Raw genomic sequence first — 18,304 nt, forward strand, 5'->3', positions numbered from 1 at the left:
AACTTCTAAATTACAATCAAGACGTCTCTACGTGCGTCTATATGTTCCATCGTCTATATGGCGATGTGCAAAGGTGATATGGATCAGTCTTGTTTTGTTTATATTCCTCCTTTGGATTGCACGATTATGATTTGATCTGTTTTTAAATGTCCAATTCAATAACCAACTCACATTGAATACAGATATTGATCTCGCTTTAATGATCCTTCTCTTTAAAGTGCATGGCTGTGTAATGTTGCGGGGTAAAAAGTTTCTCAATTTCTTTATAACAAGTTTTGTTCATATCGCCTTGTTTACGACCTGCCGACCAAACATTTCAAAAAGCTGGAAGACCATTACAAACATTAATTTTTGGTGAACTTGTCAAACAAATCCAGACAACACTTATCAAATTTCATGACCTGTTTTATAAGAGATCGCTCATAAAAAAATGTTTGTCATTTTTTATAACATAATCTATTGGCTTGAAACAAACATTAACAAAACATGAATACATATAGAACAATATTATTGAATATTAACTTTTCCTAACGACCATGACGGCAGTGTTTTTGTATCAAGTCTTTATTAAACCTTAAATCCAGAAAGGCAACACCAACTTAATCTCTGTATTAAGATACATTAAAAAATATCTAGATGGCCTGTATACCAAAAAAGTACTGGTGTACTTACTGAGATAATAATAATAACATCGATCTTCACCGTCTAGGTCCCGATGACCCTCATATATACCCATATGTATAGATTTTATTTTTAAAGCGTTGACACTGATGATCTATCATGGGCTGCCCTGATTCGGCCCCACAAACAGGGTCTACCTAACATGACTTATTACTTTTTTTGTAAAATTGTAAAATATCTTAATCGTATTATTGTATAACTAAGTATTGTGAATTTATATTTTACAATGGTGTCTAGTATGTTGTTGTCTTCAAGTGACGCGTCATATCATCATACATGTTTGTAAATAAAACTGTTTCTGCTGAAACAAATATTGATTATTCATCGATAGCTCATATCTGAAGTGAGGGCAGGGGTGGCCAAGTCGTCTAAGGCACCATAATTCGCTGAGTTGCGTCCCTCAGGTATGCCAGAAACCTATGCTCGTCGGTTAGAATCCCGGTTCGATCCGATTATGTTCCCCAAAGTGAAAACATTCGGGCTTTCCACCAAAAACACCAAAATACAGTTAAGCCTAAAATCACTCGCTCCTATATTCATGCAACTACACAGCTGTCGTGTTAATGACATAATAATCTTCTTCGTCCGCCAGGGGGTACAGGTGGTCCAGTCGTCTAAGGCGCCGCGATTCGCTATGCAGAGTTGCGTCCCTTGGGCACGCCAGAAACCTATGATTGTGGGTTCGAATCCCGGTTCGCCCCGATTTTGTTTCTTGGTTTGTCAGCACCATACCCGTGCTCGTGCTTTGGACCTTCCTCCCACATTAAGCTGAAAATCTTATTCGACTTGTTTGTTTGTTTGTTGTTTAACGCTGCATTCAGCAATATTCCAGCTATATGACGGCGGCCTGTTAATAATCCAGTCTCCAAGTGTTAGGTAAATTACAGTAAACAGCATCAAGATAGCAGATGAGATTTTGATTTTGAAATGGTTTGACATTTAACTACAATCAGATTTATGTCAATTACAATGACCTTCATTTTCACATATATAAATGATGATGTGGTCTAGACAGACCCTCCGCACACCTACTATCATTTCAAATGTTAAGACGAAAGTGATAAATGAATCACAGGTAATGTCACAAATTACCTTCCCAAGAATGTCTGTCATCTTAACCAACACCACTTCCTGCCACAGTGGGAGACGACACCACTGGTAACTTGATCACGGCGAAACATAGCCATATGATGAACTGTCCTGAGTAGGCCCTTCGTCTTGTCTTGAAACTGTTAAACTGGCAATATCTTTAAAGTTTAAAGGATCCAAATAAGGTTGTGTAATTTCCTTAGGGACTTCTTCGTTGGTGATTATCGTAGATGCTGAAGCAATGGGATTGAGATGAGTTTAAAAAAACACTTGTGCAGTGCATCTTTTCTGTTGTTATTACTGACATTGATTGATTAGGATAATTAAAGCGTGTGCTGAAATATATGAAGGTTTGTTTTCGTTACGGAAAATTATAGACTTGTTAACAAGAGACATGATACCTTCACGCTATTTAATATCATCAAATGTTGCGCATTAAGGAGGGTGCACGGTTGGCCCAGTCGTCTAAGGCGCCGCGATTTGCTTTGCAGAGTTGCGTCCCTTGAGCCCGAAACCTATGGCCGCGGGTTCGAATCTCGGTTCGCCCCGTTCATGGTTCTTGATTTGTCAGCACCATACGCGTGCCAAGGGGATTCTGAAACCTGCATCACTTCGGGTTTTCCTCCCACAAAATGCTGACACGTGATATAACTTGGAATACCGTTCAAGGCGGCGTTAAACCAAATTCACTCACGCACTTACAACACAGGGAATATTGGATTAAGGAATATATATGTTAACGAACAGAAATTATTTGCGTTACGTATCTTTATATATTACCAGGCGGTGGGGTAGCTCAGTGGGTTAGGTTGTTCATCAAAACGAAGACCGGGTTCGATACCGCCCATGAATACAATAACGTTTTGTTGATATTAACGGGTTAAAATTGGTGTTACATTCTCCTCGACTATGGAGGCGACTAACGGGATCGGGGCGTCAGGCTCACTGATTTGGTTGATACATGTCATCGTTTCCCGATTGCCTAGATCGATGCTCATGATATAAAACACTGGATTGTCTGGACCAGACTCGATTTCTTTACAGACCGCCGTCATATAGCTGGAATATTGCTGAGTGCGGCGTTAAACAACAAACCAACCAACCAACATTCTCCTTACTTTCCTAGCTATAGTTATTCATCGGTTATGGGTGGCATGAGAAGAGACACTGTGGACATTGTGTGTGGTGCATGAGATTGGTATTGATTCATTATGTGTTGGTTTGAATTTTTAAAATTGTTTGCAGTCTACTTTCCTGCGGGAATTCCATACTAGTTCATATGAGTACAGAATAACTAGCTTGCCACAATTGCAAACAATATTACATGAACTCCTTCGAACGAACCTATTCCAAGCCGGATCAGCAAATTATTTTTCGGCTATCATAATTAACATGATTGTTGATAAGAGCAAATATAGTACCATGATTGGCATCTATATTGGGAAACTCGGAAACTATAAAGTGAATCTTTACAATCAAATATCGCAATACCGTCTAATCGAAGGCCTCAATACAGAAGTTCATTTATCTTTTCCAGAGAGTCAAAACCCCAGTAAACCTGTCTGACATCATGGTCCTAACGAATTCACCAACAATATCCTTAATCAGTGTATTCCCCTGACAGCTCAGGATCCAACGCTACAGCTTGACAGAACGACCAAGACCATTTGGCCTTGGATGCCAATTTCACTACTCAAGGTCCCACAGCCATGCTGGAACCGTCAAAATATACAGATGAATAACCACTGGCGGAATAGGCTCTTCTCCAGAAATACCTCATTGAAAAAAGTAGAGGAATTAAGCTCATTACCGCTTGTTGTCAATTTGGAAAAGGGGATTTGCTAGATTGGGTATTTGGCGAAGTGTTCCTTTAACCCTTGCTCTTATCATTAGGGTCTGTGGATCAATGACAAGAAGTCTCATGGAAATGCACAATGTACAGATGGATCCTCCTGAGAAATCAAGTCGAAATTGGTGACAGGAATGGACTGCCTCGACTACCCCACACAATGAAAGTTGGAGATTTACTTCGCATTTGTTTGAAAAGAATTCCTTAATTTGACTCACCAGTGAAAGAGGCTGGAGTGTATTAATGACATAAACATTTTCTAGACGACATTTCTAGTAGTCCCACCTGAGCTGAAATGTGGTGGTAACATGTTAATGCGATGACGTGTCCCCAGAAAAACAAGTCCTAAGTTGTGAACATTGTGTTTATTTACAAGACATGTCTTTTATTGCATAATACATCAACCTTCCTTCTATACAACGTTGCCTTTTAAGCTGTTTCACTTTTCACCCAAAATGTGAAATTACAAGCAAAATAGAACAGAAAGAAAAGTTTTAAATATGTTCAAGATTTGTAATGCCATGCATTCAGTAAACACTAACGGAGGGGACATTAGATGCCAGATAATAACATAACGACAAAGGTAACGAACTAGCAACCAACTTTTTGAAACAAGAGAAAAGTGAAAATCGTCAGCTTTCCATCAAGTAAAGATATCCTATCCAATATAGAGAGTTTAAAATAATAAATGATCCTGGAAACATTATCCTAGCTGTCTTGTCTATACGGTTCACGTTGGTCCCGGGTTCGTAATCATTTAGTTCGCACTTTGCTGGTCTATAGTTACTGCTGCCAATCAAACAACGCCAGGAACTTGCGCAGCAACTGTTGTTGTACCGAGACGTCTCCATTTCGATGTATTCGTCCCCCTCTATCAGAATCTCCCTTTCCCGTTCATCCGTCTCGTTCACGTAGATAGCTTTTCTTTGAGGTGGCGGCGGCACCTGAAATTATGAGACAAAGGTGAGTGTGTGCTGAAATGTGATTGGTTAAATAAAATCGGATACGGGGATCTGAGGTCTTCTTGACTTTTTGTCACAGCTCATAAATACCTCAGTGCCAACTATCCATTGTTTCGCTGTTTATATTGGAGAAAGGTTGCAATTCGGCGATACGATTCTCGTATTCGTGTAAAAGATATCTTGAAAATTTAATTGGCTTTTAGTGAAAAATTTGGGTTTGGCTAATTCTAGTAGCTGAAGACAAATTCTTCACTTTTTTTCAGTGAGTGAGTGAGTATGGTTTTACGCCGCTTTTAGCAATATTCCAGCAATATCACGGCCAGGGACACCAGAAATGAGCTTCACACATTGTACCCATGTCAGAAATCGAACGAACCCGGGGCTTCGACGTGACGAGCGAACGCTTTAACCATCAGGCTACCAGACCGGCCCTTTTCAGTTGTGAAACAAATGAAGTAAGCCATTCTACGATTATGTCATTGTATTGTAGATAAATAAAAGCCTCAAAACCCTTTCCATATTCAATAGAAATCTATGCACACAAAGGCAAGTCACTTGTTCACCTGAAATAACACGGGAACATATGGTACATGTAAACAACATTGCATCGGACATTTGTTTGTCATTGATGCGTCAAATTTGGAAGTGTCCTCAACATGTCTACCATAAAACGTTTTGAAAGCTTTACTGAGCTCTTGTATCTTGTAACCTTGATCAAACAACTTCTGAGTAAGAGTCGTATGACGCTCTTGGAAATCTTGGTTGAAAGAGCATGTTCGATTATGAAATGTAAACACCAAATGCTGGACTTGCTGGAATATTGCCATCTTCCCGAGGCAAGGGAGTTCACTGCCTATAAAAGTCCAGAACAAGGCTGGTATTTATGGAGTTACATTTTGGCGAAACTAATGAGTCTATGCATAGTCCAATCAAAATCGCGTACCGAAATCAACTTCCGGTTCATAAACTGACGTGCAGAATTCGGTCGATTGCAGGATTTACAAAGCATGTGTACCGTCAACTTAGCGTCAACAGATATCTTCCAAACCTTTTCATGTTTTTAATCAAGGTGCTCAAGTGATTTGATGCACTTCGCGAAGTAAGGCCCGTCATATTACATCACAGATCAATCAGAGACTGCCTCCGTGGTCTAATGGTAGAGCGTCCGCCCGGAAAGCGGAAGGTCCGGGTTTCGATCCGGTACCAAAAGACGTTAAAAGATGGTAGTTGTTGTTACCCTGTCTGGCGCTAGGCATTAAGGGGCTAAAACAAGGACTGGTCGGCTCGGAGTCAGTATACTGTGTCTGAGTCACGTATTCATGTTAAACTGCAGCATGATATCTCAGTGAGCTAGCACTATAAATAGGCAGCAGTCCGGACTAGTACAAGCAGCCACACAAACACACACACGTACATACACGTCGCTATATAAGTGCAATAATCTTGGACGCGACGTTAAACCCCATTTCACCTGACCTGACCTCACCTTATCGATCAGATCTGGCGCCACCTTATTGTTTGAAGCAAATGCAAGTGATATCAGAGGTTGAATATGATTGGTCAATAGGAGGGACATAGCAGGGACATAACTCCTTATAGCCACTATTGGCGCTACTAGAAATTTCAGCCTAGTTTGGCAAGGGTGGAAACTGGACTTTACAGTCAGTTAACTCCCTTGCATCGGGAAGATGAAATAATGCTCGAAATGAAAGGAAACTTGACTATATGAAAGTTGAAGTCACCCCTCTTATCAAACGGTCTTGTATAGAGTGTTTTGTCATTCTTTATGCATAGATTTAAATCTGAATCTTTATGCATCTAAAAATGAGCGAGAGTAACGTCATATTCCTTTTCATAGCCGTGCGAGTTTTTTTATTCGTTGTTGAACTTGCATTAGCTGTAACCATAAATATGATACTTTCAAGCTTCTTCTACATACAGTGTACACTATTTCTTCATTAGATTAGACTTCTGCTGGCAGACGGCACACCTTTTTCAGGTCGTGTTTCCCAATCCGATTAACTGTGCCAAAAGTAACAATATCACACTTGCACCTTCTAAATCATGAGTGTCATCGATGACTGTTGGAGAATGAATGAAAAAAACATCATAAAATCAGGATATGATGTGGGATGTGCAAAAGGGATGAGTGGATGTTTCGTTGTTCGGTGAATGCAAATACTAATGACTGTGTGAGTTAATGCTTTACGTCACATCGGCAATATTTCAGCCATATCGTGACGAGAAATACAAATACAAGCATGTATTATATTTATAATAAAATTATGTATACTCTCAGGTCGCAATACATTAAAGCAAAATTCTACATTTCTTATATTAATATAAATGTCTATGAAATGAACTTCAAGTCGTTTTCCTCTAAACATTTTCCGAATGCATTTGTGAGACTCTCATGAAAGCAATTTGAAACCAAATAGTGTCATGAGTGAAATATATAATGTATCACCCTTTCCTTTAGCATTTTTATCAAAGTATCCAGAGACATAAACAGACCAGGGACGTTTTGCTACACCTCTTAGTCCATCTTCATCGTTGAAGAGCCGATATCAAACTTTTTGTAATACTCCATCATATTTCATCAGAAGCATATTCAGACATCCACAGTAAATGGTCTGTAGTGTCCCGTAGCAGACATTGTCATTATGAGATCATCATTCTGAGAGCCCTTCGTCTGAAGTAGTGGAGAATGAGTTTACTAGACACATACATATTGCTTTTTCACACTGGAATTGCTCCACCAAATCTTCACTGCGATAATAACACCTCGGATTGAAGATTTGTGGAAACAATCGATACCGGTGACCAGTTTAGCAGACAAACGGCAAGGGCAATAAAGCACATTACATGCTGTTTGTAAAACTGGTTCCTTGCATGCACTGTGGGTGGTGTATCTTAGACAACGCTTATTCGAATCATCTGATATTTGATCCTATCATAGACGAACGAACAGATAAAACACATTGTCTAATACTTAAATTTGTGTTTAACTTTCATGGTCTGCTAATCTCCTCCAGTTTGAAAAGTGATTGTTCTGTACACATTTGTAGCTTTCAAGAATCGAAAGTTTCTATCAAAATATATCTGCATTTCTACTGGTCGGAGTTTTCAAATATGCGGTACCCATATCTCTATATGCAGCTGTTAATATAAGGCATATGCCTATGGTACCACACTCCTCCAGATATCCTCATAAAGAATTCAAAGTTCCATAACGTCTTGTTATATCTCTTAATGCCTATCAAATAATTCGTCTAGTTACATATGTTTCTATGTCACCCCAAGTCGAGTGTAGGTACGGAGGAAGGAGTCTAGTTTAATTTTCCATCTTTAAAAGATCCACTTCCATTAATGCAACCACAAGAGTATGCTTATGCCAAATATTCAGGCCTTCAAGTTGACTCATCTGTCGTCATGCGTTACACGTCCCAAAGAAAATGGTCCAATTAAATTCGCCCTCGTTAGAATGTTTTGGTTTGTCAGCATGATTCCAGTGATGTCCTCACAGTGTCCATCAAAGACAAGAGTTGACTCAAAGAATAAGGACGTTGGATGGATGCTTCTATTGAACCTTGTCGTCATTGAAACTATAGCTTCTAAATGCTTAACGATAAAGTATAAAACGTCTAAGACCTTCTTTACTTCGTGTTGACACGTTTGATCAAACTGAAATACGGTTCTAAACGTCGTTGAAACCAACTCGCTCTCTCAGTCAAATGACAATGACAATGTACACTATAGACATGTAAGAGCCTTACTTATCGAGATCAACAGCAGTAAGTTCTGAAACGTCTAACTCAGGACGACGCCCTTACCAAGATCGTATGAGCTCCCCTGACTCGTGTGCTTCCAAACAACCAAATGTGATAGAAGCTACGACCTAAACTCTTATATTTTGTTCCAAGGGAATTGTGGTACATGTCATGTTTGACATAATGGATAAATTGGTTGACTGCAACGAACTCGATCCACGTATGTGGCTTGTGTTCGCATCTGTTTGCATGGAAAATTGATAAAAAGCTGTCCCAATTTTCTGTGATGCAAAAATTACATTACGTCGCATGATTGCATTGACAATGATGGAACCCAGAGAATTCCAATATTTCCTTTTAACAAAATTGGTGATATCGTTCTGTGTCATGCTGTTTCCAATAGTTAGTGAAGGAATTTTATATGTTTGACAAGTCTGTTATTTCACTTGTAAGCATACACGAGGAACGGGATGAGTTACGTCCTTTCAATCCCATAAAAAACTTAACCAACATCGCATTCCTTTCGTGTGGACAAAATCGATAATTATGTTACCACTAGGTATGGCGAGACACTTCTCTCCCAGCTGAAATTTCATAGATATGATTTCCTCGCGTGCCCGGACAAAAAAGGGAACTGCACTTATTCGAAGAGTTTCTAAGAATTATGAAACCTTAACCCCCGCTCTAGTGAGTGAGTTTGTTTATCGCAAATTTGAAACGTTACAAAATTTCAGTGATATAACGGCAAGTAAGGTATAAGATATATGGATCAACAACTTCTTTATCACAATTAGGAGCTCCTAAGTTGTTCATTCATATATCTTATCCTTTTTTACTTAGAATCCCAACTTCTAAATGCCTCTCAAAGAAGTTATATAACGGCGTTTCAGCTGGATGTGGATGCAAAGGCTGCTAAGATGCACGCTTTAAATACGGGCACGGGTATGGTGCTGACAAACCTAGAATCATAATCAGGGCGAATATGGGTTTGAACCGACGGGCATAGGCTACTGGTACGCTTAAGGAACGCAACTCTGCAAAGATAATTGCGACGCTTAGGCGGCTGAACAACCCGCACCCTATCATTGTGTTCTAACACGTTATGATCAATTTCTCACGGTTAACCTATCCTGATGAAAACCTTCAACATGCTGATGGAGAAAGTTGGTGTCTCAGTGGGATTTACACCAGCGTAACGTTGCGAGTGCAATTGTTTAACTTCGGCATGTGAGAAACAATTAATTAGTTAAATCTAAGTCGCCGCGATTCGCTGTGCAGAGTTGCGTCCATTGGGTAAGCCAGACACCTAAGATTGTGGGTTCGACTCCCGGTTCGCCAAAATTACGTTTCTTGGTTTGTCAACACCATATCCATGTTCGTTGGTTTCACTGAAATGGTAAACGTCTGAGACCTGTATCACTTCGGGCCTTCCTCCCACATTAAGCTCACACGCCGCGATATAACAGGAATACTGTTAAAGCGGCGTTAAACCCAACTCACTCACTCGACTATCTTTATAAGAGTCGTTTGGATGTTTTGGTCGGCTGACTCGCTGATTGCGTGTCATCGTGTCCCATGTCGTGGATACTTGCCCCTGCTTTCACCAACCTTATTAAAATCAGATGTAAACTCACGGGCAAAAGAAACGCTGGCTTCTAATATTCGCATCTAATAAAGACATATGAAAAATTCAGACAGATATCATTTTATTTTACAGAAACAACAATAGACATCAGGTTTACGAACTCTGACAGCCACATGATGATATATTCAGGAATTATGAGCATTTTTGGAAGAGATGTTTGAATGTCCATAATTCGATCATGTTCTTTTTCTTGTTGTCAAACAATAACACACCTGAAAATCACATTTAATCGTCAATATCGAGTGTGTCCACCTCTAGCACGTATGCACTCCCTGACACGACGTCGTACTGATGTTACCAGTCTCCTCACAATAGCTGGAGGGATGAGATGCCACTCTTCTTGCAGTGCCTGCGTCAAGGTCTGTCTGTTATGTTGGGGATGCTGACGTTGCCGAATACGTCTCCCAAGATGGTCCCAGAGGTGTTCTATTGGATTCATGTCAGGGGATCGGGCTGGCCACGGGAGAACTTGTATGTTGCTTGCATTCAAAAAGTCTCTTGTAACACGTGCAGAATGTGGAGTGGCGTTATCCTGTTGCAACACCGTTCTGGGATTATTCTGCAGGAATGGAAGTACGGCTGGTGTAAGGACCTGGTTGATATAGCCGTTAGCGTTGAGGTTACCATTTATAACCACCAGGTCGGTCTTGGTGTCACCGCAAATACCGCCCCAGATCATCACACTGCCAACGCCATGGGGGTGCACTTCCTGAACGCAGCAACGTGACGTACGTTCGACTCTACGCCGGTAAACTCGCAATCGGCCGTCAGCACTGAAAACCTGGAACCTACTCTCATCGGTAAACAGCACTCTGTCCCAATGTCGTCTTTGCCAGCGTTGCACTGTACGAGCCCAACTCAATCTGTTGAGTCCATGTTGTCGGGTCAAGGTCATTCCCCTCAAAGGTCGATAAGCTCTCAAACCAACATGGTGGAGACGTCGGGCTACAGTCCTTCTGCTGACGGTGTGTTGGAAAGTATTTTGTGCTGATGACGTCACAGTGAGGAATCTGATACGTAGGTGCAACATACGCAAATAGCGGTCTTCGTTGGGCGTGGTTACTCGTGGTCTTCCACTTCGTGGTTTGTCTGATGTCCGGCCAGTATCTCTAAAACGTTTCACCAGTCTCTCGATGGTGGTTTTGTGACAGTTCATGATTTCTGCAACTCTGGTCTGAGTTTCATCCATCTGCCACATTCCTATTGCTCTCTCTCGCTGCTCAGACGTCAAACGTGGCATTCTTGTTGGTGAAACCTAAACGATTCAATGCTACAGAAGGTTTCTGTGCACAAAAAGAGGGAAAAAACGTATTTCTCCGAAAATCACGCGCTGCAGATTCGCCACGACCCCTAGGAAATAATTGGTGCGTTTGGCAGAATGTTTTCATATGGTATCGAATCATGGTTTTAGGTTTTGATCAAAACTGTGTCTACGTTTATAGAACCAGCGTTTCTTTTGCCCGTGAGTTTATATGTCCCCTACCGCTGCACAAAGATCTGAGGACATCCCATTACAGGTCACGTCAGAACGACCTGTCCTCCGACCAACCGTCGCTTATGATATCGCAAAAGTACAGGTGCGCATGTGCATTTTATTCGTTCAACCTCGAAAAGGTTAACACGGGGCATTCCGAACGACAGCTACGGGCTGTACGACTGATTCCGAATGCAAGACATCGTCTCTCTCTCGCTACAATGGAATAAACATTTGTAACGGAAGAGAATTTTCATAGCCTATGGGAAGTACTGCCTTACAATCTGGGCCATCCATTAGTCATTCCAGAATTTTCCAGAACTACACGATAGATAAGGATTCAAACACGTAATAAAAAATATTAAATAGATATAAATAAGATTGAGGTAATCTAAGCATGTGATTTATCCTGGTTTCTTTATTTAAAGCATTTATTGCTTATTGTTAAGCAAGTTTATCTCTGCAGCCATTGTAATATGCAGCTACCAGCCGATTCGTCTCGCATCCAAACACGGGCTGTGTACTCGCGGGCAGATTCATTTCATTTTAATGTTAGTCAAATTCGAGAAAGGTCTTTCTGACGTGATATGTAGTGGTATGTCCTCAGATCTTTGGCGTACCAGTTCCGAACACTATCTGACTTTAATGCGATTGTACTGTGCTTCTCTCACTGGTTGCCCGATTGTAACTCTATTCAACGCCACGATTTAGTCGGACTATTGCTGAATACGGCGTTTGACAAAATTATGTTCACTCCCCTCCGAATAAGAGACCCGAGAAGATTCGGAATAGTAAAGGTCTTGAGCAACGCATGTTTGTCGTAAAAGGCGACTATGCCTGTCGTAAGAGGCGACTAACGGGATCGGGTGGACAGGCCCGCTGAAGGTGGTTGACGCATGTCATCGTATCCCTTTTGCGTGGATCGAGGCTCATGATGTCAATTATTGGATTGTCTGGTCCAGACTCGATATTTACAGGCCGCCGTCATATAGAATGCAATATTGCTGAGTGCGACGTTAAGAAATAAACATGCTGAGTGTGATGACTGCATTTCTAACCACCTGTTGGTTCAACGGACCTTCTTCTTTCCTCGCTGACCCACGAATACACGAGCCGGCGCAACCTTATGGTTTGCAAGACTCAAATTACTGAAGGGTCTGTGTGTTTTGTTACACACCGCAATCATTAAAAGTACAGCTATATAATCGAGTCTGTATTAGATAATGAAATGATTGATATTATCAGCAACGACCCACGCCGTCGGGGTAAGATGACACGCAAACAACTAAGTCAGAGGCCTAACCACCCGATCCACTGTGTCGCCTCTCACTACCAGCACAGGTTGCTAGGGACCCGGAATCCCGGAATCCCCACGTGGGGTCTCGATGCAACAGTAATTAGTGTGTCTCGATAACAATTAAGTTTCCATTTTATTTGCTAACTGTGTCATTTCTCGTGACAGAGTACCAAGTATATAGCCCCTTAAGGCAATGGCGTTGTTTTTATATACGTCAAACGAGACAATCAGCCGATGGGTATCTTGAACATTTTATTGAACACACAGGGAACATGAAACAGCTTACTTCACAAAAAAACCCAAAATAACAGTATACATAAATCTTTGGCAGTTTGGAGATTTGCATGTTTCAATGTCAAGAAACGTCTGAATATAGATATTATAAACTTCTCTGGTTCTCATATCCCATGAGCTGGGATGACGTCACTATTCGGATCAGCCGTTTTATCAGGGAATTGACCAAAGTCACTTGCGTCCTATAAGTTTACCATTTTGATGAAACCTTACAACTCGGATGTGCCCGTACAGACTAAGGATCATACCCCTGGTGTATATTGGATTCGAAGCACAAGCCAGCGGCAACTGACAGATCTGGGAGTTGCTCAGTAGAAAAATGGCAAGAAAATTATGTACCTAGAAATCTGGTCTGTAATCTTCTGTTCTATGCTTTCTTACTGCAGCATCTGGTTGTCATAATATGACGACTCAAACATGGCATGGAATATCAAATGTCAAATAAAGGACTAGAAGTAAAATAGTAAAAAAGGAAATGTATAAAGCATGCCATCTACATTGACACAAATCCAAAGTATATGTGTATCTACGTACAAAAAAGGCTATGGAACTGATTTTATTCACTTACAATTTCCTCTTCGTCTTCTTCGGGCGGTGCATTAAGTTTGGAGCATATTGTAATGAAGTAGTTGACCGCTGCATACTCGATCAGGGCTGCCATCTCATACACTAGGCATACGTTGAGGAAAATGTCTAAAGCCGTGGCATATGGCACTCTGGGCAACCCTTCCCTAACAGTCATTCCAATAGCGGCGGTGCTCAGGATCGTTGTCACCCCTGGAAAAAGATCCGGTATATATGTCACGCTCTGGCAAATAAAGGATTGTGATTTGTGGATGTAGACATCTTGTCTATAAGAACTGTGTGATATCTTCCATGTGGAAGAGAAGCCCTACATGCCAAATGTCGAAATTGGGATTCAAACCCGTGAATTTAGCGGATCGTGGCAAGACTAATGGACGCACATGTACAGACCGTGCAACGCAAATATGGCATCTAGGTCTGATATTTTTCAATTCGAAAGCTAACATATTTGTATTTGACATACTGCACTGAGAAAGTCAAAACGTTTTGACGAAAGGATAACACTTACTGGAACCTACCATACGATTATACATTTCAGTTACAACATAATAATAAATACATTTCATGGAAATAACAAACGTTAAACAAGTGACATTTACGTAAAGGACGTATGTATACAAGAATCTTTAAATCTTTAAATCTTCTTTGCCTTATTACCTCGATGTAAGCCATTGCGATTTATTCGTGAATGTATGGGCATGCTGAAATATTTAGTTACACCACAACCCTCCCCCCATACACATATTCAAGCAATATCGCGGGGAACGCCAAAAATGGTCGTTACACATAATACCCCTGTAGGAAATCGAACCCGGTCCTTCGGCATGACGAACTAACGCTTTAACCAGTAGGATACCATACCGCCCTAATTATCTAATGGTATATAGACATAGGAACACACTGTTGTAATGATACATCTTCTTACCGAGCAAGACTCTCGCTGGTGCAGCGTCACTATTGATCCAAAATGATATCCACGAAAGGGAGGTAATCAGGTAGCAAGGGAGGTAAGTCTGAAGGATGTAAAATCCAATATGGCGATGCATATGTATGTCAACTCCCAGAATAGAAAATTTCCCTGAAATGAAAATGTGTTAATGTGACTTTCTAAGTTGGTACAGTTAATTTCCTACGAGAAGAATGATATCATGGAGAGTGCAAGTATATCCAGCTGGTTTCGGAAATATGTGTAGCATTCAACTTCCGAGCCGCTTTTAGCACAAGAGCGTCACGATAATGGCCCCTATACTTCAAAAATGCTTCTTTTACTAATTTCATTTTAATACCGGAAAACTATTCTATTGAATGCAGATGTACAGCGAAACCCCGATAATACAGACATACCTTTTCAATGACATCATCTAAGTTTACAAATGACCTGATTAACAGAGATTTGTCCCTTGTATCTATTTGTTTATATATTTCTAGCATTAATCACCCGGAAAGCGGAAATTCCAGAATATCAAGGTTTCATTGTCTACACATCGCCTATACCACCGTAGGGATTAGAATAGGTCCCCAGTAATCAATGCCGATCGTAAGAGGCGACTAAATGACTTACAATGTAGGTGGTCAGACTCGATGACTTGGTTGATAGCGTGTCACCGTACCCCGACGACGTGGATCTTTGCTCGCAATATCAATCAATGGATTGTTTAGCCCAGATGCGGATATTTACAGGTCGGCGTTATGTTACTGGACAATTGCCAAGTGCGGCGTTAAACAGCAAACACACACAGAGACGCGCACGCACGCATACGCACTCGAATACTCACACTCACCATTGTCATAGTTTTACTCCATTTGTGGGCGATATCATAATCTAATAGTTTACATATTTCGTGTTCCTCTTTTAAGTATTGTTTATCTCCGTAGTGTAAAACTAGGATCAGTATACACCCCCATAATGGTTAACTTGATAAACATATATACTATTACGATTGAAAACTGTCACGTTTTTTTTGTTGTTGTTGTTGTTTTTTACGAAATTCAATTTTAAATTCTATCAACATTAGTCATTGTTTAATAATGTAAACTACGTCATAGTGGAAATTGATAGAACATGTTCAAGTGAGTGAGTGAGTGAGTTTAACGCCGCTTTTAACAGTATTCCAGTTATATCACGGCGTGTCAGCTTAATGTGGGAGGAAACCCCGAAATGATGCAGGTCTCAGACGTTTACCACTTCGGTGAAACCCACGAACACGGGTACGGTGCTGACAAACCTAGAAACATAATCAGGGTGAACCGGGATTCGAACCCACAATCATAGGTTTCTGGCGTGCCCAAGGGACGCAACTCTGCACAACGAATGACGGCGCCTTAGACGACTGCCCCCAAAACATGTTCAAAAAAAAAATATATTAGTTCTGGAGGCACAATTAAATGCCCTTAGATTACCGTTTTGACCTTATCACGCTCCCACATATATGACTTGATTCAATTTGTAGGTCTCCGCTCGACTTCATAAATAATATCGTTGGAAGTAAGTAACCTGACTAGACACGAAATGAAAATTATGAGCCAATCTACTGTTTAACCAAAGGCAAGCATATGTTATTTTGTTCAATTTCCCCCATGATGGCTCTGTTTCCGTATTATCATCAATATTTCATGAAGCCCGTTTAAGCTATCTTACATGTATCTGTGAAATACAATGATCGAAGTATTCCTTCTTCGTGGAACAGACAGTGTATATCACAATGCTGTTTGCTGTCTGTCTGGCTCGACGTGGTAATGAAATATTGTCTGATTGATTACATTGTTTCCAGAAAGTGTGATCTGATTAAAAGACCTAATACTCGTTCTTTTTCTGCGTAATGATTATGTGAAACAACTTCTACATTCAGCCATTGAAGAGAAGAGGAATGTACTCTTTCGGCTTGCTTCATGTTTATGTAATAAAATATTGCAATATTCAGTGTCTGATTTGAACACGTACATGTACAAGTACAAGCATTCCTTTTGATACATTCATATATACATGTGAGAGGAGTTTCGTGGATGTTTAGTGACATAGCTAGGTTAGAAATGACATATATGTATTTACGATTTCGACCGTATGATAATCATGTGTTTATGCATTACCATGAAATAGGGAGTGATGACCAAATTGATATGCAAGAACGAATATATATATTATCATATTATATTGACATCAGTCCCTATTCTACATCACTAGATAGCTATTTCATGATGATGCATAAACACATGCTTATCATACGGTCGAAATCGTATCGTGCTTTCAGCAGGGGCTTCTGATGATAATGGTTTGGTCGCTTTTATTTACAGTTTTAATTAAACTATTGTTGCGCCCTTTGAACACAAACGTAAAATTACACGATATCAATTGTAACAATGATCAATCTTAGTCATGTCGGGAAAAGAGGATCTCGAATTGCAGGTCTAGCAAGTACACATCGGCGAAACCGTTAACCCATCTGCATGTGCAAGCTCGATTCTTACCAATCAAGCCTCTATTTGATACTGACATGAAACAGGTTTAAGAACTGATGTATAGAAAAGGTGACAAAACCTCCCTTTTGGTAAAAAGCGACAAAATCATTTCATAATCAAAAGAAATACTAAACGTGGAATCCATTGTACGATTCCGACTATATCATAAGAATGTCTTAATGAATCACAATCAAATATTGATGGTAACAAGTGTTCGCGAAAAAGCGAGCGTATCCCGCCCCATGCCACTGACGACAACCGTTAAACACATGCAAAGGCAAGTCAATTGTTTACCTAAAAAAACCACGGGAACACAAAGTACAAGTCAAAATAGGCGGATTGGCACATTAGAAGAAAGAGAAATTATTTCATGGGTTCTTTAGCGTGTAATCTCGCGAATAATAAGCTATATCAAACTGTAGAGTTCTCGACATTCGAATGATATATTTACCTAAAGTATTGCTCGACGTTGTGTTGTATGTTTCGATTATTCCCAGCTCAAACGTGGACATGGTCAGGCCTTCATACGTATCGACCGACGTGTGCCCAGACTTCCAGAAGTACTGCATGTCATCCGTAGTATAGCCAACTGAAACAATGAGATATGGAGTTAAGTCCAGGTTGTGTGTCTGTTTGTTTCTTGTTTAACACCGCACTACAGCAATTTTTCAGCTATATGGCGCCGGTCTGTAAATAATCGAGTCTGGGACAGACAATCCAGTGATTGACATCATGAGCATCGATCCACGCAATTGGGACACGATGACATGCATCAAACAAGTCAGCGAGCCGGACCACCCGATCCCGTTAGTCCAAAGTCCAGGTCAAACCTCTGTAGGTACACCATGGCATCCATGGTTCAGCCAAGTCAAACAATACAATATTGGGGACCAGGTAAACCTTCCAGAAGTATACAATGTCATCCGTGGTTTTGCCAACTGAAACAATATGATATTAGGGTCCAGGTCACGATTGAGTGAGTGAGTATGGTTTTACGCCGCCTTTAGCAATATTCCAGCCATATCACGGCGGGGGACACCAGAATACAGCCCGGGTTCGAACCCGGGTCTTCGGCGCGACGAGCGAACGCTTTAACCACTAGGCTACCCCACCGCCCCTTAAGCATAACGAAGTACACCATGTCATCCGTGGTACAGCCAACTAAAACAATACGATGTTGGGGTATAATCAGTCCCGGTCAA

The 18,304-nt window shown here is 40.7% G+C and overlaps 1 protein-coding gene across 2 annotated transcripts in view; it reads right to left on the reverse strand.

Annotated features, from left to right (window-relative positions):
* Nucleotides 1-4,005: 4,005 nt before the first annotated feature.
* LOC139449948 (gamma-aminobutyric acid receptor subunit gamma-2-like) overlaps nucleotides 4,006-18,304 on the reverse strand; it is a 102,414-nt gene continuing 88,115 nt past the window's right edge. For both annotated transcript variants that reach the window (XM_071231560.1, XM_071231559.1), the window contains 4 exons: nucleotides 17,554-17,691; nucleotides 14,572-14,724; nucleotides 13,630-13,838; nucleotides 4,006-4,563 (listed from right to left, as the gene is read on the reverse strand). In XM_071231560.1, coding sequence (XP_071087661.1) covers nucleotides 4,252-4,563; nucleotides 13,630-13,838; nucleotides 14,572-14,724; nucleotides 17,554-17,691 — 812 coding nt within the window. In that variant the 3' untranslated portion in view covers nucleotides 4,006-4,251. The remainder of the gene's footprint in view (nucleotides 4,564-13,629; nucleotides 13,839-14,571; nucleotides 14,725-17,553; nucleotides 17,692-18,304) is intronic.

Source organism: Haliotis cracherodii, unplaced genomic scaffold (genome assembly GCF_022045235.1).
Source record: "Haliotis cracherodii isolate W230 unplaced genomic scaffold, xgHalCrac1.p SCAF_8, whole genome shotgun sequence".
Classification (NCBI taxonomy): domain Eukaryota; kingdom Metazoa; phylum Mollusca; class Gastropoda; order Lepetellida; family Haliotidae; genus Haliotis; species Haliotis cracherodii.